The sequence below is a fragment of the Capsella rubella genome, unplaced genomic scaffold (assembly GCF_000375325.1).
Source record: "Capsella rubella cultivar Monte Gargano unplaced genomic scaffold, Caprub1_0 scaffold_2, whole genome shotgun sequence".
Lineage (NCBI taxonomy): Eukaryota > Viridiplantae > Streptophyta > Magnoliopsida > Brassicales > Brassicaceae > Capsella > Capsella rubella.
The window spans coordinates 4,126,114-4,148,941 of record NW_006238922.1 but is presented as its reverse complement, the minus strand read 5'-3'; the positions used below and the strand labels follow the sequence as shown (position 1 = coordinate 4,148,941).

General features: G+C 32.1%; 3 protein-coding genes across 3 annotated transcripts; 2 read left to right on the top strand and 1 right to left on the bottom strand.

Annotated features, from left to right (window-relative positions):
• Positions 1–14,759: 14,759 nt before the first annotated feature.
• On the top strand, positions 14,760–18,186 carry LOC17895012 (probable serine/threonine-protein kinase PBL7). The gene is made up of 6 exons (XM_006302170.2): positions 14,760–15,097; positions 15,205–15,500; positions 16,668–17,068; positions 17,335–17,467; positions 17,595–17,684; positions 17,896–18,186. The coding sequence occupies exons 1-6, from the start codon at positions 14,794–14,796 to the stop codon at positions 18,064–18,066; spliced, it is 1,395 nt and encodes a 464-aa protein (XP_006302232.1). The 5' UTR covers positions 14,760–14,793; the 3' UTR covers positions 18,067–18,186.
• A 1,512-nt stretch (positions 18,187–19,698) lies between these two features.
• LOC111831937 lies at positions 19,699–20,316 on the bottom strand. Its single transcript, XM_023787581.1, has one exon. It carries the CDS (start codon positions 20,314–20,316, stop codon positions 19,699–19,701), a length of 618 nt encoding a protein of 205 aa, XP_023643349.1.
• A 568-nt stretch (positions 20,317–20,884) lies between these two features.
• LOC17895105 (nuclear transcription factor Y subunit C-3) lies at positions 20,885–22,274 on the top strand. Its single transcript, XM_006302743.2, has 3 exons — positions 20,885–20,994; positions 21,334–22,011; positions 22,103–22,274. Exon 2 carries the CDS (start codon positions 21,339–21,341, stop codon positions 21,993–21,995), a length of 657 nt encoding a protein of 218 aa, XP_006302805.1. The 5' UTR covers positions 20,885–20,994; positions 21,334–21,338; the 3' UTR covers positions 21,996–22,011; positions 22,103–22,274.
• The last annotated feature ends 554 nt before the right edge of the window (positions 22,275–22,828 follow it).

Sequence of the window (22,828 nt, the reverse complement as noted above, 5' to 3'; positions counted from 1 at the left end):
TTGTCATGTATGTTTTAAGATATAGAAAGTGCATAGAAAACTCATAAAAAGTGCATAGAAAACCCATAGAAAGTGCATAGGAAACCCATAATTAATTTTTTTACTTTGATTAATGTGGAAAAAATCTTTGTAATTATTTCTCACAAGATCTCCCGTTGCCTCTATGAGCCTTGGAGTGTAAGCATCCTTTTACTTTTCATCTGTTGATTTCTTTGAAATTCAATCATATACTAATTATCTCTTTAAATTAACATGTATGTGATTGAGCAAAAATACAAATTGTAATTGTAATATAAAAAAAAAAAGAAAGAAAGAATATGTATAGGTAACTCTAACCCACCTACTACAGTCATATGCAAATTTCATTATCTTATTTAAAGATACTACAAATTAAAATCAGAAAAGATTAAGGCCATGAATGGATGTTGTTTTCTAATTCAGTTTTTGGATTTGGTTTTTAGTTTTTGAATTATAGATTTTAGTTTTAGATTTTTCTATTAATTTTCGTATTAAAAATCCTAAAAAATGGTTTTTGGTTTTTGAGAAACATAACATACAAAAACTAAAAACTAGATTCCCTAAATTTTAGGAAACTTAAAAATCTAAAACCATGAATGGAAGATTACAACAAAATAATTTTACTAAATTTTAGGGAATCCAAAAATTAAAAATCTTGATTGTTTGAAAATGAGTTTTGAATAACAAAAACCAAAATCTCTTCCAAAATCCACTAAACATTCAAGGCCTAATAATAAATTTATTGGGTTCAAATTCAAATACACAATCGTAGACAACCACATAACTGAATTTGAGTACTCAAATTTCTAAATACATAGAACTGTAAGCATGAAAGCAGTTTAGTAGAAAGCAAAAGTGAAAAGCAAAAGTGAATGACGACTCACGAGAAACCATATACTATAGGGGGAAGATATAGGCAGCCCTATATATAGAAAACACATATGTATTAAGTTTGAGCTTTTATATGGCAAAGTATAATTCATTTTACACCTACGGTGAAATACAACCATATGTATTAAAAGCATCATACAGTTCAATGTATTTAGAAATTCGAATGTTTTATACGTATACGTTAAAAACTACGTTAATAACTACATGAAGTTAAAATTCTCTAGGCTTTCTCTCTTTTAACTCTCTCGTATCTTCCAGAGAGATAAAGCCATATCTGTTTTTTTTTTTTTTTTGTCTTCCGATTTCTAATTGGATTAGTTTCTTTTTTTATGTTCCGATCTTAAGTTAGCTTATTTTTGGTAGGATTAAATAATTTTCAGACTTAACTTTGTTAAGTTCTGGATTTTGTGATTTCTCGGATTATGAAGTGAGTGCGTCCGTATGAAGTGAGCGCATCCGTACGACTTTAAAAACCTTTGTAAAATTCTAAAACCATTTTAAAATAATAAGGATTTAAACCGTACAAAGGTTTTTAAATAGTTTTTAAAGGATATAGAAGGATTTTTAAAGATATTTACATAGATTTAAAAATAGTTTTAAAGGATTTACAAGGGGTTTAAAATGGTTTTAGAAGTTTACAAAGGTTTTTAAAGTCCGGGTAATTATTTCTCATTCTTGATGTTTAAACCAAGAGCAAAGTGAAACCGTCACTGTTCATGAACTAATACTACCACTACACATCGATGAAACAAATAGCTTCTCACTTTATAGACTACTTTGAGTGTCCAACTGTCTAACTGTTCGGACCTTCGGTTCTACTATAACGTATATTGACACTATTTCTTGATCTCCATTCCTTTTTAATATTTTGGTAATTTTATGAATATATTGTTATACAGATGAATATTTTGGCTGTATGAACGGAGATTCTCTAAGGAGGGGGGTATTGAACACGGTAATGTTAAAGAGTATTAGAAAAGAATTAGACCATCCTCAATGGGAGTATCTTATATAAGGATTTTCTTTGAAAAAGTGGGGGTATCTTAGCCTCCTACGATACCCCCATTGAGGATGCCCTTAATGACATATATTTAGATTTTTATGTATTGTGTAAGATTTTCAAATCTTTCCTTCTGATTCTAACGATGATATTTTGCATAATTTTATTAGAATTGAATATAATTTTTAATAGAATTGAAAGGAGATAAATTCTTCTAATTTCTCACTAACATAGAAAAGTTCCAAGAGACTCAAACAAACAGATCAACAAAAAAAAAACAGATCAGCAAAGCAGATCGATTCAACCCACAACAATTTGGCAAATTTATTAAGGGTGAGTTGGCATTATAGTACATTTTCAGAAACTAATTAGGAATATAGTACAAATACTATTTATAATTTGTGAAATGGGTGTAAAACACTGTGTGTGAGATAAGAAGAGTGTGAGATAGAAAATGAGGTGGGGTAAGGCAGAATATGGGTAAAGACAAAAATGGGTTCCCTCATCTCCTTCTCTCCAACTCTCGTCACTCTCAATTAGCTTTGTGTACAAAAGAAAAATAATAAATTTTTATTTAATTATTTATTTTATCTTTTTTTATTACACACCCCTTCAGTTTATTAATTAAAATATTTGTCAATGTAATTTTTTTTTCTAATTTCTTTCACATGCAAAAATGTCTATGTTTTTTTCTCAATAGTTTGATATGCATTTTGTTAAATAATTTTAAAAACTGTATAATAGTCTAAATATATATAATTATATATGTACATACATTCTTATATGCAGAAGTAAATTCGGATTAATATTCAGTGACTTATATGCAGTTTGGTGAGACACTTTTTCTCTGTTGCGAACTGGGATCAGCGGAGTTTGTAAGTGCGATCTTGGTTTCATCGTTTCTCCGATCGGCACCAAATTTTGTGGAAAGTTTTGTGACGTCTGGGTATTTCTTTCCACCGAAGGGATTAATGAATTAACGGTTGTTTTATGTTTTAGGGCTTCATTTATGCGGCTGTAGTTTTTCTGTTGTTTCTGTCATTTTGGTTCTTAGAGATTTGTGTTGTGTGGTTTGTTGTAGGGCGTTGTTTGGCTGTTGCAGTCGCGAGGAGAGTCTTTCCTGGTTGTTTCTGTTATCCAAATCACCTTGTTAAGGTGAGCGCGTGACCATGAGTTTATCTAAGCGATTGGGATTGAGTGACTTGTTTGTGATGATTTGTAGGTGAATTGGAAGTGTTATTGGATGTTTAGTTTGCTATATGGTTTGTTTATGTTATATTTGTGGTTGTTATCTCATTGCTTATGTGTATAGCTCGTAGATGGGAGGATCGCCCTCACTAAGTATTTATGAAATAATTATGCATCTCTTTCTGTGATGCATGTAAAAGAAAAGTGTGAACCGTGGAATCATGGCGAGGAGAGGAGGATGATTTAGGGGCTCGTGGGTGTTCTTGATTATTGTTGAAATAGTTTGGTTTAATTGATTTAAATTAATTAGGGTCGGTTTAGCTGGTTTGAGTTGATTAGGTTAATCCGGTTTGCATGTTAAAAAGAAAAAAAAAACGGGATGGGTTCTTTCAATTTGGTATCAGAGCCCTTACGGTTCTAGGGCGGGAGTAAATTGGTTATTTTTAATATGATGTGTGAATTTCGTTGAAGGAAAATGATGATGTGGATTGCATGCTGATTGATTTGTGTGTTTAATCAATTGTGTGAGCATGGAGACCTAGATCATCCTCTCGAGCCTTCAATGAGATTCCACGGTAAGTTGTGATGTTTTGTCTTTTCTTTAGTCGTTTGTTTTCCTAGTTTCTGCTCGTGGCAGTGTGGGGGCTAGAGGTTGCGAGCGTGGTGCTCGAAGTAGTTGTGTGGTCGTGGTGGTTGTAGTCCGGAGCGCGGGTCTTCGGTGGTGTTTTGTTGGAAATGGATTTCCGAGAAGTTAAGTTGGAGACTATTATGTAATACCCTGATTGACGGGATGGTTTGGGAGTTGAATTGAAGAATGGTCATGGTAGAGATGATATTCCAGGTGGGAATATTTTTTGGTAGGTATGACATTGTGATGTTGTACTTGTACTATGTGAGTATTTCTTGGATTTGACTTGTTGGTGTCATGAGAAAGAGAAATATGTGTGAGTTTCTAAAAATAGAAAGCGTCGGGTTTGACGGTTCTATTTTTGGAAAGTTTCGGGACTGTGGTTAGTATAGGATTGCGATGCTATAGGGGAACCATGGGAGGTATATCTGATCTAGAGATATGCTCGGTGGCGTTTAGACTTATTTGCTCGGGTGTTATGTGATAGCCTCGGATGATAATTCGAGAGCGAGTGTGATACTTCATGGATGCCGTAGCTTGAAGTCTGGAGGCCTAATAGTGAGCCGGTATGACTTAAAGGTTGCGACCTGAGCGCGGGGGGAGTGGTGAGACTTCTCGGATACCGTAGCTTGAAGGCTGGAGACTTATAGTGAGCCGGTATGACTTGAAGGTTGCGACCTGAGAGCGGGGGGAGTGGTGAGACTTCCTGGATACCGTATTCTAAGGCAGAGGCCTAAGGACGAGCCGGTATGATTCATGGGTTGCGACCTGTCGACGGGGGAAGTGGGTGAGTATGAGGAAATAGGGTCTAGAACGTGAGTATATGGATTAGATAGGAGCCTCAGGGGAGTCAGTTGTGGGAGTGCGGATCGTTTGGGACGGTTGCACGGAGTCCTAGACTGATGGACGGTGTTGAAGGATTCGAGGACGAATCCATGTTAGTGGGGGAGAATTGTAACGCCCGTGTTCTGGAAAATAATATGAGACTTGAGTGTGTATAAGAATTAGGGTGGAGTCGGTTTAATTCTTGTGGATTTCTTTAACTGGTCGATTTGTTTAATTGAATCAAAGAAGGTTTAATTAATATCGGTTTAGGTGATTAAACCAAAAACCCTAGTTTTATAAAGAACGCTTCTTCTCTCTTTTGTTTTGTTGCTGTTGTTTCTGAGAGTTGAGTTGAGAAAAGAAGAAGGAGAAATTCACTTGTGAGAAGGAGAGGGTTAGCTTTGCTTTGGTGTTTAAGGCAAGAGAAGCAGATTCGTCACGTCTTGGTATAATAGAGTTCCGACGTATCAAATCTTATCGAAAGGTAACGAAATTTGGTAGGTTTGTTCCAAAGGCGTGTACATTAATTCTTATTTTCACAGAAGTTAATTCGGAATAATATTAAGTGAGTTATAAGCAGTTTGGTGAGACACTGTTTCTCTGTTGCGAACTGGGATCAGCGGAGTTTGTAAGTGCGATCTTGGTTTCATCGTTTCTCCGATCGGCACCAAACTTTGTGGGTAGCTTGGTTATATCTGGGTCTTTCTTTCCACCGAAGGGATTAAGGAATTAACGGTTGGTTTATGTTTTAGGGCTTCATTTCTGCGGCTGTAGTTTTTCTGCTGTTTCTGTCCTTTTGGTTTTTAGAGATTTTTGTTGTGTGGTTTGTTGTAGGGCGTTTTTTGGCTGTTGCAGTCGCGAGGAGAGTCTTTCTTGGTTGTTTTTGTTAACCAAATCACCTTGTTACGGTGAGTGCGTGACCATGAGCTTATCTAAGCGATTGAGATTGAGTGACTTGTTGGTGATGATTTGTAGGTGAATTGGAAGTGTTGTTGGATGTTTAGCTTGCTATATGGTTTGTTTATGTTATATTTGTGGTTGTTATCTCATTGCTTGTGTGTGTAGCTCGTATATGGGAGGATCGCCCTCACTAGGTATTTATGAAATACTTATGCATCTCTTTCTGTGATGCAGGTAAAAGAAAAGTGTGAACCGTGGAATCATGGCGAGGAGAGGAGGATGATCTGGGGGCTCGTTGGTGTTCTTGAATTATTGTTGGAGTTGTTTGGTTTAATTGATTTAAATTAATTAGGGTCGGTTTTAGCTGGTTTGAGTTGATTAGTTTAATCCAATTTGCATGTTAAAAGGAAAAAAAACGGGCTGGGTTCTTTCAGCAACTTTTCTGTTGGAGGTGTTTCAACATCGTCGTCGTCATTCTCCACATGGATCACATCTTCTCTTGTTTGTGAAAAAACTTCAATATTATATAGCAAAAGCAAGTAAAAAAAATACTACTTTTAAGGGATCTGATGATATATGGCTGATAAAGGGGGATTTGCACAATTAACCTTTTTATGATACTCTTTTCTACAAGTACCCTTTCTAGGTGTCTATTTTCAAAAATAACCTCTTTAATGTACAAAATGACTAAATTACCCTTCTTTATTATAACCCATGATGAAAAAGGAATATTCTTTTTTATTATTTTGGTAATTTCATGAATATATTGTTATACAGATGACTATTTTGGCTATATGAACGGAGATTCTCTAAATGTTTTTGGTGAATATATTGTTATATATATAATTTAATTTGTGGTCGGACTGTGAATAGTCGTAGAAGTTGAAGATTTTTCTTTATGTTTCTTTTCTTACATTTTGTAAATAATAAAATAAAATTATAATTATAATTAAACAAACAAAATTTTACTATTTCATGTTGATGGACCACACTATTTTCATATTTTATGACAGCGTAAATTAAAAAAAAAACTAATTTTAAGGTTTAAAGTGTTAGTAAAATAAATTTCATGGTTTATAATGTTAATAAAATAATTTTGATGGTTTATAAAGTTAGTGAAAGTCTCTCGAGGCTTAAACTGCTACTCAATGACACTTTGAAGGTTTAAAAGTGATTTTCCCAAACTTAAAACATCATATATTCATTTGTTTTAATATTTGGATAGATCCTATTTAATTTAATAGGTTTTCCATAACAATCATTGAATATTAAACATAAGACATATTTCCTTAAAAAATAATAACTAACATTTGCGTAGTATTTCATTTTTGGGAATCTTTGATACTAATATAAGAAAATATGCCTAAATTTTTATTAGCAATCATATATAACATTAATTTCGAATTTCTTATTATGTCAATGTTGGTTAATAATATTTTTCAAATCTTTCTTGATGACAAAGCAACTCTTAGGGGGGTTATTGGGAGAATGATTTTTAAAGATCTTTAGAGTTTAAGATTTTTTGTTATTGGTTTATGGATTCTTAGATTCTTAATGAAATTTTTTGTTATTGGTGTATGTAATTTGTAATTCCATTTCAAATCCTTTGTTATCCAAAATGTTGAGTATTTATTGATTTTCCAATTCTATCAAATTATAGTGTTATTGGGAAAATGATTTTCTACATATTTGGTCATTAAAAACAACTACCAAAATACTGCACTTATCATAAGAATTTTCATCATAAGTATTTTTAAAATCTATCATATGAAAAATCGACTAAACCCGAAAAATCTGGGTAAACATTATTTTAGAATCTACAATTTTTTTTTGAGAATCTTAAAATCTCTAACTTTTGAAATCCACACACTCTTATGAAACCAGCTCCCAATAATCCCTTAAAGTTGTATCCTAGCCTAACTAGAAGGCAGATTCAAGAAAAATTCTTCACTCATGCCGACAACACTAATGAGACTATCAGTCGATTTTGGCTGATTTAAGTGGTTTAATCTGGTTCAATTGGTTTAATCTAGTTTAATTGGTTTAGTCTGTTTTAATTGGTTTATCCGGTTTACTTTGGTTTAATTGGTTTAATCTGGTCTTTTTAGTTTAATCTGGTTTATTTTGGTTTCAGTATGTTTGTTAGTGAGTATGAGATAATTAATTGACGAATTAAAAAAAAAAAGAGGTCAGATTGTTTCAGTAGAATAAATATTTGTAAGTTTTGAAATAATACAATTTTATTTTTATATTTTAAAAGAAATTTTAAACGGATCGCTGCATTTTTCTGAATGGAAATAATACAATTTGTATTTTTCTATTTTTAAAGAAATTTTAAACGGATCGTTGCATTTTTCTAAATGGGTCGTGTGCTCTAATTTTGGATGTTTCTCATCAGTCGAATCTAGATAAAAAGATTCACATTTTCAAAATGGATTATGTACTTTTGTACTCTCTTTTCTTCGAATTTTATCTCTTGCTCTTTCTATTTCATCCCACAGGATCTAAACCATCGAGCTGATGCTCTTGCAAAAGATGGTCTTTTGTCTATATCGAACATTGGACTTTAAATGATATAACTTGTTAGCCCAAAAACAAAAGGTGCTCTTCGGTCGACATCAACTAGAATTTAGAATTGGTATTAGTTTGATATAAGATGATTTAACGAGAACTATCGTTGGTTTTTAGAAACCTTAAATTAAATATGTAATTGTAATACTAAATTACATATGTAGGGGTTTAATATATAAAAAAATAAAACTAAAATTATAGAATTTATTACTACGTTAACTAAAAACATTCAACGAATTGAAAAGCTACTTTCAAAATTTTCAGAAGTACATAATATACTAAGAAATATTATAGGAAAAATAAATAAATAAATAATAATCTCGCGGTGTACTAAGGGTTAATTAAATCCTAGATTCCTCGTTATAGAAGAAAATTGATGCGAAATGTGGTATTAGTAAGATACCTTTAGATCGTACGAGAGTTAGGGAGTAAGGAAAATATCCAATCTTAAAACACCAAGGTTTTATAAATTAAGGGTATTCAGAACGAACTTTAACTAGTTCGACCACAATGATCAGCCAAGCGTTAGGAGGAATCTCGACAATACCACCCGTCCAACCTTTCATGTACCTGTGAGAGCCAAAGAGTGAGTCATGTCAAATCACAATCAAGAAAGAAAAAAAAACAGTAAGATTTTCAAAATTGATTTACCCCATTATTGGAGAAATTGTAATCTTTCTTTTACCGCCAACACGTATGCCTGTGAAAATTTTGAATAACTTGAGAGAGAGAGAGAGAGCAAAACAATACACATTTGAACAAACTGATTGAAAACCCATAGGAAGAAACTAGGTTACCAGATACGCCTACATCAAATGCCTTGATGATTCTTCCAAAACCTGCATGTAACTAAGTATCAAGTAACAGTCACATATATACGGAACCTAAAAGGCGGTTCTCAAGCTTTCCGGTAAAGTGGATACTAATCTACACTCAGAGACAAAAGAATGAAAACACGAAAAAATACCTTGTCACACTCACAAATCATATTGTTAAGATTTGTTAAGAAATGGCTCTTATATTGTAAAAAATATATATATGACATTAATGTGATGTTTATAATTATATTAAAATCTTTATTATCAATTTTTAAATTTTTCCTAATATGTAAAATGAAAAATATTAATAAGAAAAACAAAATATGGAAAGATGTTCCAAGATTTTATCATATCTTAACAATTTGAATTAACTATAATTTATACATATATTTAGGTAACTATAATTATATTATTTCCATATCCAATTTTGGATTTCCTATTATTTCTCTAACTAATTAAAAATAATACTCCTTTTATATTTATGTGATCTTATTTTAAATTTATTATATTACAATATATAATACAAATGTATGATAAAAATTCAAAATCTTTGAACATATGTTGTAATTTTAATTTTCTAAAACAGACATATATTACTTGATGGATAACAAAGTGTATGCACAACCCGTTTTAATTAATGTTTTCAAATCTTTTTTTAATATCAAAATTTCTTTTTTGAATTTATAATTTTAATTATTAATTTTGATGTTGTTTTTTGTTTTCAAACTGAATATTAAGCGTAAAATATTCCTTATATTATATTTACTAAATCACTATATTTACTAAGAGTATACTCCATAAGTTTTTTTTAATTAAAAATTTAGTTAAGTAAATCAATATTATAATTGTTATCATAGTAAATTTTGAATTTATGTTGTCATATCTATTTCAAATTTAAAAGCTATGTTATACTCCTAAATTATAGGGATTTAACTTTTCTCATTTTTCAAATATATTCATTTTTATGTCATGATTCAATTATATTTATTTAATTATACTTTTATTTTTTATTACTCATTTCTCATACTTCTTTTTAAAATACACGAGTTTTTACGGGTTGGTTCTTTTATTTATTTTATATAATTGTTGTATCCCAATACACACTTTTCCCAAAGAATTGAAACCAAATATAGATTTCGAAATAATAATTACTGATACAAAAATAAAAAAATAATATCACATACGATAAAAATACGTTAAAATAAAATGAATCCTAAAACATATCCCACGCTGTAGCGCGGATCCGACCCTAGTTGATTTTAAGTTGGAAGCCCATGATCTAATAATATTGGTGTAAAAGACAAATACTGTTATCTCTTTTGGTGATAGTAATAACTTAATTCCCCCATTTTTCTTATACCAACTTTATAAAATATTTAAAAAATTCTCAACATCTTTCCTCTTCTTCTTTAGAAGGTCTATGTTTGATTTTCATGTCAAGACATCGACTTTAAGGGGGGTGTATTGAACTGCATATTTTAGGAGATTTTAAAGTACTCTTAAAATTCCCTGTTATTCAATTAGTCATTTTAAAAACTCTTATGAAATCCTATGTTATTGAATATGAAATTTATAGAAATCATTTAAAATCATTCACAATCTCTTGTTATTCAATCAATAATTTATAAATTTCATTTCAAATATACTGTTATTCAAAATATCACAAATTTTCTTTTAAAAACTACTGAATGTGATTCTAGGAGACTTTTCTAATACTTTTAGTTAAAATATATGACTGAAAAATCACACCTTTATAGGTGAAACTTTGAAAGATTTTAAAAAGAGGGTATGAAACCAATTAAAAGAAAAAACAAATGATCGTAACCCATCTCTCTTCTATACCTTCTCTCTTTCTCTCTCACTCTCTCTCACGATGAACAAACCAAGGAATCAATGGAAGGTAGTATTTTCTCCATCGTCTTTACTTGTTTTTGTGTGTGTGTTTTTACTTTTATAACGATATGCACGTGGTAACCCAGAAGGTAATCTCTCTGCTAATTCTTCTTCGCTCCCAAGAGGCGTTTTCGTTATTTTATATAAAAAGGCCATGTTCTTTTACTTTTACATGTCGCTAGCGACACCATAAATTGACGTTAATATAGTTTGGATTCAGCGACAAGGAACCTTGTAAAAAATGGAGAGCAGCGACGTCCGTACCGGTGGAATACGTCGCTGAAAAAACAAGCGGCATCGAAACTGCAGATATTATGAAGGAAACTAGTTAAACGATAAAGATTCAGCGATAGAGAAAGGAGAAACAGTGTGTAAATTTTAGTCGTCGTACGTGTCTCAAGCGACACTCAAAAAGAACAGACCCTAGTCCTTTGTTTACACACACAACCTAATACATATATATATATATATATATATATGGATGTGAAAAAGTCCTTTCATTCATATAGATATGCACGATATCATATCATCATCTCTCTCACTCCTTTGTAAGAATCCTCTCTTTCCTCTCTTTTTTCATCTTAGGGGTATTGATGTTGCGGAGAAGAAAGTAAACACTTCCTAATGGGTCATAAGGTTGTGATTAGAAGTACAAAATTAATGGCTTCCTAATGACTCCTGCTCACTGATTCTCCTAGGTGATCGAATCACATTCTTCCTACCTTTCTTTTTTTTAAAGTTATCAACGTTAAAAATTATCCATAAGTATCCTAAAGTCACTATAATCAAATCTCACCAAATCACAAGTTATTTTCTTTTTAAAATCTTAACAAATAACCCAAAATTCTACAATCTACACTCAAATCTCTCAAAATTCTAAAATATTAAAATCTCACCAAATCTCCTTAAATATGCAGTTCAATACACCCCCCTAAGAGTTAGTGTTACCTTAGTTAGTGGTAATTAACACACATTTTGTGAATATGTAGCCTAAATAAAAAAATTGTTACTACATGCATTATTAGGCTACTTATTGTCGTAACGAGATTTTACTTGTATTTTTAAGCAAAAACATAACTGCGTTTTTTACGTTTTTAATGGGATTATGTAATTCTTTTAACTGATAAACTTTCTACATAATCGCATCAGATAACGCATTATGCTATTACGCGTGTTATATTTTTTGAATAATCAAAGAGGTTCTGGACCGAATCCCATACATCCCTGAAACCAGAGCATGTTATATGGTTTCGTCCCAAGCGCTACTCGAACCGGCGACCTCTGAGCTTTTGCCAGAAATCTTTACCAGTTAAGTTATTAGCACTTGGTTATTACGCGTGTTATCAGTTAGAGCTTAAAATTATTTTGGTTTAAAACTTGCATGTTATTATGTTAATAATTTTCTAATAGCGTGAAACTGTCTTTGGTTACGACATGTGAGTTTGATGAATATGAACACACAAGACGTTGACTTGTGAGTAGTTCGAACATGTGAACCTATATGGAGCATGTGACTTTCTTGAACCCCAATCATTGGAATGGTTATATTATAACTATTATCAACTCTTATTTGGTATCTAAATTATGTTTTAATTTACTATCTAAACAAGTAAACAAGATTTCTAACCAAAAAATGTATACATTTAGTTAGTTTTAAGACAACAAACTAAACCAAACCACACGTGAACGTTTTGCCAAAAGAGATATAAACTTGGATGAGTAACTAAGTAACCATTAGGTTTAGGAGTTATGAGTGGTCACCTCCCCTACCTCTTTGAAAGACGTGTATCCGGCTTTAAGTCTTTAGCTCGAGTTCAAGAACCCGGTCATGGTGTACTCTATTAATTTGTTTCATAATTGCTTCTTGTGTGTAGGGCAACCTATGCTGCTACGAACAGAGAAAAATCCATCTTTTGCGTATGACTGACTTATAGTTGAGATCACAATAAATACATGAAGTTTAGCAAACAAAAAATAAGGATACAGTAACAAAAAGAAAAACCAAGTGCTAATAGCTATATTGGTAAAGATTACTAGCAAACGTCTAGAGTTCGTCGATTCGAATGGCATTTGGAACGAGACTATATAACATGTTCTGGTCTCGGTTTGAAAATAATGTATGGGTTCTGACCCTAAACCTTTTATTATTCAAAAAGTAAAAAAAAAAAAACCATAAAAGTTAACATCATTTTTTTTAATAAATGAAGACATATTTTCAAATATCTTTAATAATTGATTAAACATTTTTGGATATTGATATTTGTATTAATATTAATATATATTACGCGAACAATTTATTGTATAAAAGCCAAAGACCAATTTATATATATATTATTGGCTCAAAATTGACAAAAAAAAATGTAAGGGTAATACAATCAAATAATCAAAAATATAAGATATGAGATCAAATATGTAAAGAAATCACCATGCACTTTTGTAATATTATTCTCTGATTGGTTTTGTGTTGTAAAGAAATCAGAAAGAAAGCCTAACCATAAGACAATCCAACAATATTTGGTTTTCAACTTCTTTTATTTTTTCAATTATTAGTTCGTATTAAAAAGACATTAAAAAAACAAGAATAAGTCGTTCTACATTTTTATAAAGGACTAGAACATATAACAATCAAGTGATCATATCATCTACACATGTTACAAGAAAGAGACAGACCAAAAAAAAAAAAAAATCCAAAAAAGAATTTGCCTTCACATTATGTGTATGGCCATAAACAAAACTTATCTATCTATCTTAATTTCGTGAGGAAAAACAAAGTGCTCGTGTTGCTGCTTTTGTAATTCGTCTTTTCTATTGTATTAACTTAAAGAAAAGTCATTTTCATTACGCACCTACACAAAGTTCCGATGCACTAGATGTTGATATACCAAATTGCTAACGTTCTGATCTTTGGGTAACGTTTTGATATTTTTTTTCATCCGACATATGAATTTTGTGATATTAGAGATCATTTAGTTTTAATTACCGCTATTGTATATACGGTTAGTTTGTTACTGAAGAAGTTCTTAATATTTTTTGTTAGTCTTGTTAGTTAAGGTGGACAAATTCGTCCGTGGATTAGACTGCTTTATACTTACCCATTCATAAATTATGTCCATATATATTGATGCGTATCCAATAAAAATAAAAATAAACTACTTCAGACCGACAGCAGAATGTTTTTACATACAAATATAGTTGGTTCAGCGGTTTGTTGTCTACCCGGAAAAAAGAGTGAACTAAACCATCGACGGATTTATCCATCTTGGCTTCGATAACCATTAACACTCTAAGAAGTACTGTCTCTATTCTAGTTGGTAAAAAGATTTCTGAATATATTATAGACTGAACACTCTAGTTGAGAACTAATCAAAGGTTTATTTTTGAAAAAATGTATTATGATATTTTAGATAAACATTTATGTATTTTTTCTTCATTCTCGTCATACATTACAATTTATAATATTGTAACTTGATTTACTACAATAGTGCATATATTACCTTAAATCACTCTATTTAACCAGTTGAAATAGTGTCATGCAAATCCCATTTAGAAAATTCGTTAAATGGACAACACTTACCCTAGTAAAATTAGTCGGATTATAAAAAGCTAGCATGGATCATACCTTGGATAATAAAATAAAATAAAACCACTTTTTCTTATTTGTTTTATTATATAAATGGCTTTGCTCTTATGAAACACCAATATGCATATTCTCCAATATTATGGTTATACTAATTTATAACCAACAACCACACATTAACCAATGAGCTTGAGGAGAATGTGTACTAGTAGCCAATTGATTTTTAAAACTTTTTATTTAAATTTTATTCTCTAAAAATAATATCATAAGCCTATATATTATTCTTTTTTTTTGTTGCAATAGTCCAAAATGTTTTTTTTCCTTCATTACTTCAAATATTGTTTTTTCTGACAATCTTCTTTCAGTTATCTCACTTAACACATATCAAGCATATATATGTGTATATATAGACAAATATACTTCAACTCTTTTCTAAACCTACACTCTCCTCTCACCCACCCATCATCCTCTCTCTCTCGCATAAATGAACAACTCCATTGTAAAAATGGAAAACAAAAACCATAGCAACCACCAACACTACCATCATCCACCATCCCGGAGCGGCCACGAGCAGAATCAGCATGGCCTCATTTCAATAAATGCAATGATCATCATTGGCATCTCCATCATCTCCTTCTTCATAATCTTTGCAATTCTCCTAATAATCCTTCTACTTCATCGTCTTAAATCCGCAAGAGACAAAGCACAACAGCTGTCTTGCAAAGAGAGCTTTAGTAACATTAACAATGGTGGGACTTCAACCAACTACAGTTACACATCTAGTCCTGGTAAGATTTATAAAACCAATCAGCAATGAGTGGAGATTCTCGTATCTTTATATATACTTATATATAACCACTTCCACATCCAATGAACTCTAATTTTCTTTGGTTAGATGACATCAAGAGAGATTGTCTATATTCAAGAAACCCAACATCGTTCAGACAACTGCCTCCACATACAAAAAGTTGTAGGAGAAGTCGAGCAGAAGGAGTAGAAGTGTACACATACAAGGAACTAGAGATTGCAACTAATCATTTCAGCGATGAGAAGAAGATAGGAAGTGGTGGATATGGAGATGTGTATAAAGGAGTACTAAGTGATGGAACTGTTGCAGCCATTAAAAAGCTTCATATGCTTAATGATAATGCTAGTAACCAAAAGCATGAAGAGAGGTCCTTTAGACTTGAGGTTAGTCTCGTGCCCACTTCATTTATTGTCCCATTCTTTCTTATCTACTCTTTTTGTGCTTATTTATTGTTTCCATGTTATCAAGACATGAAATTAATACACTAGTAATTATATAAAATATATTGAAAATTTTGAATCATATACCGTTTCATTGAAAATTTTGAAATCGTTGAAACGATTAAATGTATTACTCCAAGTAGGTGACTCACGAGACTCCTTTACAACTAAAAATTAGTACAACCATAGAAAACAATCAAATCAAAGCCATGAGACCAAATTTAACTTGCAATATAAGTGACCGTGATCATTGTCAAGTCTGTTTTATTATGATAAATTATATCTTTCGTGATGAAAAGTCTAAATCCACTTTTAGATATTAAAATGTCATATATGTGACCATAAATATTTTTTCGAAAATACATATGTGAATTCTATACCGGATTAAATAATACTATTCCTCGAATTTGATCTTTATTTTTATAAGTTGATGATATTTCGAAAATTACAATTATTTATGTAAGCTAATGGTAAAATTGAAAAAAATATATATATATATATCATTTTGGAAAATTTATTTCGTAAAAAACACTTTATAGACGATAAGGTTCGTATTTTTAAGAATAATCAATAGATCAAAATACATCTAATCTTTCTTGGATTTATATATTATATATGTTGACCAATAACTTCTATGATGTAATAGTCAAGTAATTACCATCCATGCACTAGATTTCTAAAACAAGAACTATAATAGTTTTATAATAGATCACAAGATTGAAATTTTGTTTTTGATATTTTCCTATATATTCAAAAATATGTATTTGCTAAAATACAACGCAGTTATATAAAAAAAAAATTGAAAACGAATTCCACTAAATTGACATGCCCCTTTCAGAATGTGCTGGGATTTTTTTGTTTTATTTGGCATCCATGTGCTGGGATTCTATAAAAAATCAAATCATTGGATATAGAGATTTTGGTCCGTGTGTCTATATATCTACTAGATAAAATGAAGTACCACAATTCAATAATTTTTGTGTATTAGTCAATAAATAAACAAGTGGATTTGTTTATTAATTAGTAGTCATTAGGTCAACTCATTGATGCTATGTGTTTGCACAACTACATTATCATGATGACTTGTGACCATTAAGTTCAATGGTGCAGGTTGATCTTCTTAGTCGATTACAATGTCCATATTTGGTGGAGTTACATGGATATTGTGCTGATCAAAACCATAGGATCCTGATATTTGAATATATGCCTAATGGTACATTGGAGCATCATCTCCATGGCCATAGTTGTAAGAATGTAAAGGATCAATCTCCACCTTTAGATTGGGGAACCCGGCTTAGGATCGCCCTCGATTGCGCCCGAGCTCTAGAGTTTCTACACGAAAATCCCGTCTCTACTGTGATCCACCGAAACTTCAAGTGTGCCAACATTTTGTTGGATCAAAATAATCGAGCTAAAGTTTCGGATTTCGGATTGGCGAAAACTGGATCGGATAAACTTAATGGTGAGATTTCAACAAGAGTGCTCGGTACCACTGGATATCTTGCTCCAGAGTAAGTAATACTTCAATATATTTTCATATTTTTGCAACAACAAAGTTCAAAACAAAAAATTAATGAAACAAGTCGAAACCAATATTAGGTGTAAGGGGTTAGCAATAATTGTGAACCATGAAAATCATCTCATATGTAACCAAACAATATGAATATGGTAGTGGTTGTGGTCTATCCATAGTATGTTACGCAAAAATTTAAAAGATTATAATCACTCAATTGCTCTATAGAGACAACTAACCATATTCATTTTTGTGTTGAGATAGGTACGCTTCTACTGGAAAGCTTACTACAAAATCAGATGTTTATAGTTATGGTATTGTGTTACTAGAACTCTTAACTGGTCGCACACCGATTGATTCAAAGCGTCCGCGAGGAGAAGATGTCCTTGTCTCATGGGTAAGTATACCATTATTTATGTTTGATAGCATATTATAAATTTGAACTACTCAATATTGTCTCATAGACCTTCTATATAAAAAAGCTTGTAATACATATATTGTGAAAATGTCACATATATTTTCAGGCTCTTCCAAGGTTAACCAACAGAGAGAAAATAAGTGAAATGGTGGATCCAACCCTGAAAGGTCAATACTCACAAAAAGATCTTATTCAGGTGTGACTTCTTCACTTTTTTTTTTTTGTTTTCTTCCTATTTAAAGTGTTCAATGTTGGTTAATGTTGTTCAACTAGACTACCATATAGTTGATTGATCTATTTATGACACCATTTGACTTCTAATGTTCGCGTGACAACGAATGTAACGCTACTGAAATTAATATGTATATGGGAAAGAGCCAAGAGTTGTGATGGATATTATGAAACAGGTAGCAGCCATAGCAGCGGTGTGTGTGCAACGAGAAGCAAGTTACAGACCGTTAATGACGGATGTTGTTCACTCCCTCATTCCCCTTGTTAAAGCTTTCAACAAAAGTTCTGATTCGTCGCGGTTTCCTAGCCGTCGAGAAAGCTTGTCATTTGATGATATTATGCCATGACAGTCTTTTGTTTAACTTGTAACTCCCTTTTTAAGTTGAGATATTCTCTTTGATATTGTATATGTGTATAGATAAATGAATCCATTTATCTTTGTAAAATTTATATCAGTGTTGCTTAATATTGCCAAGGAGTCACTCCTTCGAAGTCCATACAATTTTTCCTTCACAGTATATCTGATGATAACACTTTTTCAAAGACATGACCAAACATTGTTAGGAATTTATAAGGATTAGTAATGAATGATTAGTGCTTTTAGTCTCTTTGGATATGTTTCTTGCATATTGGCTTAGAGGTTAGCAATTAAAAGCTCAAGTAGTTTAAACTTCATCAAAATTTGTTTATCAAAACAGAAAGTGATTAGTAACGATATTTTCTTTATATGTAAAGATTAAAATTTGTTATCAACCTCACCCTATGATTCGAAAGCACAAAGATTTTGTAAACTAAATCGGAGATATTGTGAATCGAAATCAAGTTCAAAATCCATTAACAAACTCACCTTGTCTTAAGCTTAGAAGTTTCTTTTAGAATCCATTAGATCAATCTTCATTTTGGCTTTGAACGGTTGGTCAATACACTATATACTGGACAATGCGTACTAACATTTTGGTATGCTAAACTCCATATTGGAGTATGCTTCACTTTTAGATCTTGAATGGCTGGTCAGTACACTCCAGTCCAATATATGTTTCATTTTTAGTTCTTGAATGGTTGGTCAGTACATTCCAGATATAATTTAAGTCAGACAAATCCACTACTCCATCCGTTCTAAAATAGATGATCTTTTTGCCTTATTTTTTTTTCTTCAAAAAATAGATGATTTTCTCACAATTCTACGTATAATTAAATAAAGTTTTTATTGATTTTAACAATTTATATTATATACTGTTTTTCATGGGTTAAATTGTTTTAATGTAAACATTAAATGATGTTTTATCTAAAAATAAGGAAAATTAATGATTTCTTAATATGTGTGCATTTTCTCAAAAAGACCAACTATTCTAGAACAGAAGGAGTATTTGTTTACCACTGACACATGTTAGTACGCGGCGAACAGTAATGGTCTAAGGGGGGATGGGGCGTTTGGTATTTCTAGTTTTCGGTCTTTTTTTGTTTTACAAAAATTGAACCATATAGAAATGGTAAGTAATTTGGTTTGGTTTACGATTTTTGGTTTTATGTAAAATAAAACCATATATAAAATAAAACTGTATATATCACGGTTCGGTTTGATTTTGGTTTAGTTTTGGTTTATAACGGCTATTTCATGTTTTTACAAAAGAAAAATTAAGTTATAATATCGATTAAGAATAAGTGTAAAACTTAAACATAATTCAAAATAATAAAATCCAAATATAGTTTTTTTTAACCCAAATGCTTAGTTTAAATTTAAACTTTTAAAAGTTAAAAGCCACTGAAAAAAAAGTAAGAAAAATTCGTCATCACTCCCATAATATACATTTTTTTTTTTTTTTTTTTTTTTTTTTTTGCTAAAAGGTAAATATCATTAGATGAAAAGTAGGTGTTACAAAGTTAAAGACCTATTAAAACTGACCCTTGCCAAAAAAAGCTAAAAAACAAGGAGCAGTAGATGATTTAAAATCTTAAACACAGGAAAGAGATCGGTCCAACTAGCTGAGCCAAAGTGCCATAAGGTTTCTGAAGCTCTTGAGATTTCTCCTAGCCGTGATGGAGTTCCTAATCAGCCGGTCAATATCTCTGAAGATAGTAAGCGGTGGAATGGATACTTGATTGTGGTAAATGTTGTTTCTTTGACGCCAAACGTTATAAACCACAGCATGAACCACCAAAATACGCAGAGTCTTAGGTGAGCTAGGGTTGAAATCCTTGGACCAAGCCAAGAGGGCTCTCCAATCTGTGAACAGAGTTTGGGGTAATTTGAGTTTCTGCAAAACAGCCTTCCACAGGACCTGTGAGAATTGGCAATGCAAAAATAAGTGATCCCTTGTTTCCTCTGAAACGCCACAAAGACAGCAAGTTATTGGGATATTCATTCCCCATGAAGCAAGCCTTGATCTTGTTGGGAGCCTATCAAGGTTTGCAAGCCACATGTGAAACGCTTGTTTAGGCGTTGAGCCCTTAAACCAAACAAGATCAGCCCATTCTTTCTCTGACTCCTTTGGTCTCAGCGCCTCCCACGTTTTACTCGCCGAGAATTCCCCGCAGGGCTGCCCCTCTACAGTCCAAACAAAAGTGTCGTCCTCCTGAGCAGAGTTTGGGAGCATCATCGTAGATAAATGAATCTGCAAGTTCAGGGCTTGATCTGTTCTCGCTAATATACATTTTTTATTCGTAATTTATGGTTCTAACCTCTTATAAATCAAATCAGTAACTATAACCCCAATAAAAATGACAATGTTATATGATATAAAGTAAGTTATAAATTGGATAAAAAAAATCATATGTAATTATCCTAAATTGTTATACAAAACCATTTTTAACCAGATGAACTTTTAGATTTAACCATCACCAGACTAAACCAAAACATTTATTTTGGTTTGGTTTTCTTGCCCATCTCGTTTAGCACTTTAGCTTACTTGAGCTTCTTGGACTTCAAAGGTTCGTTTAAATGTCTTGATGGGCCGTAATCGTTCAATAACTAATAAAAAAGGTATATTATGACGTAAGCTAAAATGATATTTTTTAATAGATTCGAATTTCGAAAAAATACAAAAGTCATCTTTATTTACATTTTTTAAAATCTATTACTAACGCCATCTGTCTTCTATATTTATTCAATTATAGAAAAAGTGTAAACCAAAAACCAAAAACCCTATAATAAAAATCCCAACCAAAAGGCGATAAAACCCATAATAATAAGAATTCCAGATCTCAAGTTCTCTCTTCCACCACCAAAAGCCTCTCCTCTAAATCTCTCACTCCTGATTCATTCAATCTTTGTAAAGGTAACATCTTTCTCTTTAGATTTCCCAATATTTTTCTGGGTTTACATCAAAATCAGATTTTGAATCAAACCCTTTAGTTTTATGATTGTTCCTCTGATGATTCCATGAAAAATTTGATATTTTGCATTGTGTTTGAGTGACTAAAGTTATGTTTCTGCTTCATTTTAAAAGTTCAATTTTTGATAATTTTAAAGGTTCAATTTTTAATTTTAAAGGTTCAATTTTTGATATTTGTATAGATTCAAGTTTTGATATTTTTGTTTGATTATTATGTAAGTAGAGAATGAACACCAAATCAGCTTTAGATTAAACATTTTTAAACTTCTGTGTTGATGTTAGAGAGAATGGATCAACAAGGACAATCATCAGCTATGAACTATGGTTCTAACCCATACCAAACCAACCCTATGACCACTGCACCAGCTGGTTCTGACCATCCTGCATACCATCAGATCCACCAGCAACAGCAACAGCAGCTGACTCAACAGCTTCAATCTTTCTGGGAGACTCAGTTCAAAGAGATTGAGAAAACCACTGATTTCAAGAACCATAGCCTTCCTTTGGCAAGAATCAAGAAGATCATGAAAGCTGATGAGGATGTGAGGATGATCTCGGCTGAGGCGCCTGTTGTGTTTGCGAGGGCTTGTGAGATGTTTATTCTGGAGCTTACCCTGAGGTCGTGGAACCACACTGAGGAGAACAAGAGGAGGACGTTGCAGAAGAATGATATCGCGGCTGCTGTTACTAGGACTGATATCTTTGATTTCCTTGTGGATATTGTTCCTCGTGAGGATCTTCGTGATGAAGTCTTGGGTGGTGTTGGTGGTGCTGAAGCCGCTACAGCAGCAGGTTACCCGTATGGATACTTGCCTCCTGGAACTGCTCCGATCGGGAACCCGGGAATGGTTATGGGTAACCCCGGTGCATATCCGCCTAACCCGTATATGGGTCAACCAATGTGGCAACAACAAGGACCTGAGCAACAGGATCCTGACAATTAACTTTGCCTAATAAACTGTGAGTCTTTGTTTTAGATTTGTGCTATATATCCTTACAAGTTTCATGGAAACAAAACTTTGATATCGTTCTTGTTGTTTGTTGTCTGCAGAGTCTTCTAATTCGAACCTCTCTATCCGGTGGATCTACCCAAGAAGAAGAATGTTAATAGATAAATATCAGACATAAAACTTTGGTGTAGTAGAATAATTTATGCTTTATGATCCATGGATATATTTCCTGTTATCAGTTTGGTTTATCTTGTTAATTCTGTTTTCAGTCAATTTAACCATTACATAAATAGATATGGTATAACAAGAGCCTATGAAATTGAGAATTGAACTTACAAAAGGCTGCATTACTTAGAAGTTCAGAGCTACAGATAAATATTACAAAAGGCTGCACAACATACTGTTGTCAAAATGACTCATTAGCAAATGAGTTTGTTCAGCTTAGGTTAAGTTACACCAGTCTGCTCTTTTACCCTACCCACTAGATTCGGACCCGCGCTACAGCGCGGGGGAAAATTACCGGGTTTTTAATCCTTTGTACGTTGCGGGATAATTTATTTGTGTTTGCTTTACTTTATTTTGATTATTAATTAAATTCTATCATTTTTAGATTGTATTTTTTGTGTTGGTTTCGAATATGTTTAAAATTATTTAAATTGTATGATTTTAGTTGGATTGTTAATTTTAGAACAATATGTGACATATATACATGTATAAATATTATACTATGAATCATTTTTAAAGTTTGGGGATTGACCCGCGGTACACCGCATAATCATAAATACATGATTTTAACTTGGACCTTTCATGCAGTTTTGTAGAATTGC

Excerpts from the sequence above, each read along its gene's own strand:
- LOC17895012 (XM_006302170.2), top strand. The coding sequence starts at position 14,794 with ATGAACAACTCCATTGTAAAAATGGAAAACAAAAACCATAGCAACCAC. Across the intron at positions 17,069-17,334 it reads ACTGGATATCTTGCTCCAGA|GTACGCTTCTACTGGAAAGC; the intron begins GTAAGTAATACT and ends GTGTTGAGATAG. Across the intron at positions 17,685-17,895 it reads CACAAAAAGATCTTATTCAG|GTAGCAGCCATAGCAGCGGT; the intron begins GTGTGACTTCTT and ends ATTATGAAACAG.
- LOC17895105 (XM_006302743.2), top strand. The coding sequence starts at position 21,339 with ATGGATCAACAAGGACAATCATCAGCTATGAACTATGGTTCTAACCCA.
- LOC111831937 (XM_023787581.1), bottom strand. The coding sequence starts at position 20,316 with ATGATGCTCCCAAACTCTGCTCAGGAGGACGACACTTTTGTTTGGACT.